The sequence below is a fragment of the Oratosquilla oratoria genome, chromosome 7 (genome assembly GCF_046742065.1).
Source record: "Oratosquilla oratoria isolate Oo_2021 chromosome 7, ASM4674206v1, whole genome shotgun sequence".
NCBI classification, from domain to species: domain Eukaryota; kingdom Metazoa; phylum Arthropoda; class Malacostraca; order Stomatopoda; family Squillidae; genus Oratosquilla; species Oratosquilla oratoria.
Window position 1 is genome coordinate 59,712,447 of NC_134783.1, and position 2,500 is coordinate 59,714,946.

General features: G+C 38.9%; 1 protein-coding gene across 12 annotated transcripts in view; it reads left to right on the forward strand.

Moving 5' to 3' along the window:
• Rim (Rab3 interacting molecule) overlaps positions 1-2,500 on the forward strand; it is a 651,951-nt gene that overhangs the window by 183,353 nt on the left and 466,098 nt on the right. For 2 of the 12 annotated variants that reach the window (XM_076188286.1, XM_076188287.1), the window contains exon 4: positions 120-808. The exons of the other annotated variants lie outside the window; for them this stretch is intronic. In XM_076188286.1, the coding sequence (XP_076044401.1) occupies positions 120-808 (689 nt within the window). The remainder of the gene's footprint in view (positions 1-119; positions 809-2,500) is intronic. 12 annotated transcript variants of the gene reach the window in all.

A 2,500-nucleotide genomic window follows, 5' to 3' on the forward strand; every position in this document is an offset into this window, starting at 1 on the left:
ATGCGTGCGCGCCTTCCGGCCCCCCATTGCCCTACTATCGTTTATCGGTGTGTGCGTGACATTTTCTCTTTCTTTCTTTCTTTTTTTCTTTTTTTTTTTTTGTGTTGTACTTACAACAGGGGACACAGAACACTATTCGGACGCGGCGTACTCGTCTTCGTTGGGGAGACGGGAAAAGCATTATCATAGGGATTACCGTATGCCCAAGGATGAAATCCGGGACTTTGGTCTAGGCAACCATAGGGATCTGGAGTCGTTTCCGCGAGATCTACCAGACCGGTACCGTGATCGTTATAGTCAGTACTTGGACCGCTTAGAGAGAACTTATCCAAACCAAGTGAATGAGGAATATTGTGATAATAGGGCAACTGACTCAAGGAGTTACACAGAGCGGAGAAAGAAGACTGTTCGCTTTAATTCGGAGGGTTGGGATACCTTAGAGGAAGACTACGAGTGCGGAGTTGACCCAAGATGGACGAGTGCCTCCAATGTTTACTATGAGGATGCCCACAGCCTGAACACTATTCATCTTAGATCGACGGCCCATAGAGGCTTTGGTCTTAGTCCCGTCGGCAGTCAACAACAACATCCACTTCCACAGCGCGGGGGCGCTTGGCTCGGAGGGCGCGACCTGGGCTCAGTCCCACGTGACCTGGGCCCGCCCCCACTCCGACGGGAGCTGTGGGAGGCAGAGCGGCAAGAATCCCAAGATTCACAGACCAAAGACAGCGGAATAGATAGTGGCACAAGTAGTAACTTTAATTCCAGCGAAGACTCTAGCAAAGGAGAAGTTCCGAGAGTTTACAGAGTACGTATGATTACCTTTCTTCATAGTCAAAGTAGTTAGTTGCCACCAGAATGATTACCTCTGCTTGACTAGCCGTAGATGATAAAGACAGCTTAATTGGGACGCCCTGTCTGTCTATCTGCCTGTGTGTCTATCAGTCACTCTAGCAATATTACAATATTATTCTTATCAAACAAAGCGTACCAGTTGTCCTTCATCAGGGGAGCATGACATCCCTTTACCCCCAGACCCGGCATGCACATCATAGAGGCGTGTCACTTAGGCTATTCGGCCTTCCAGCAGTCCTCTACTAGAGCCAGTACAGTATCATTCATTTTTTCCCCCCACAGCAATTATGATCTATTCCACATTCTCTCCGTTATATATGATAAAAGAAAATTATGTATTAAGACGTCGCATCCACCACCACCAAGTTATCGAATTTGCCATAAGCAGACCGCAAAGTAAGTTTTCTTATATTCCCTACAATAAGTTGACACAAAATAGATTAACTTTTGTAGTGGTAAAATTTACCATTTTATATGGACATTGTAGTATTGACTTCAACACAAGTATTACACCATTATATACATTAAAAATCTTACCAATATCAGCTTAGAATGTTATAAAGTTCTTAGGAGTCAATATGTATTTATATATATATATATATGTATATATATATATATATGCATATATATAAATATAGGTGTATATATATATGTATGTATATGCATATATATATACATATATATCAATGTATATATATATATAATATATATATATATATATATATATATATATATATATATATATATGCATATATGATACATTCATATTTTCAACCACATTAATTCACTTAAATTCCATGCCATCACGATCAAGACTAACGTAAGAAGTGACCAGTGACTTAACACATTGCACAATGGGCTAAGTCACTGGTTACTTGTTACGTCTGAGCTGGTTCGAGTCCTTACCTTGATCCGCGTATTAGCTTCCGTATGTATGCTTCCATCGAGCTCCTCGTCAGTCTCGATCGTGATGGTATGGAAATAAAAGGGAATTAATGTGGTTGAAAAGATGACAATCTGTTCACTGGGGACTATATATATATATATATATATATATATACATATATATATATATATATATATATATATATATATATTGTGTGTGTGTGTCTGTGCGTGTGCATGATTATATATGTATATATATATATACATGTATGTGTGTGTGTGCGTGTGTGTACATTTATATATACATGTATATATATATATGTATATATGTATGTATATATATATAACTATATATATGTATATATATATATGTATATATATATATGTTGAGGCATTGTGACAAGTTGATATAGGTGGGTGAGGAAGACATAAATAGGAATCCAAGTTTATTTCTGACTAGTTTTGCACAAATAGGCTTCTTCAGAGAAATAATGTGGTAAGGAGAAGACAAGGCGAATATATATATACGGGGCACTGTGAGGAGCTTCGGAGAGCTCACCTAGGGTCGTCTCTGTGTATTGGGGATTTTGTCCTATTTGTCGTTTCTGAGGGGTTTTTGTTTCTACTACGGTGGCGTATTGTCCTAGTTGCTGTTGCTAAAACTGCGGTGGTTTTTGTCCATTTAATGTCACCCGTCCTTTGATTCGTATTTTCGTTGGTAGCAATATACAGTGCTTCAAGTACTTTCCTTTTCTGTCTG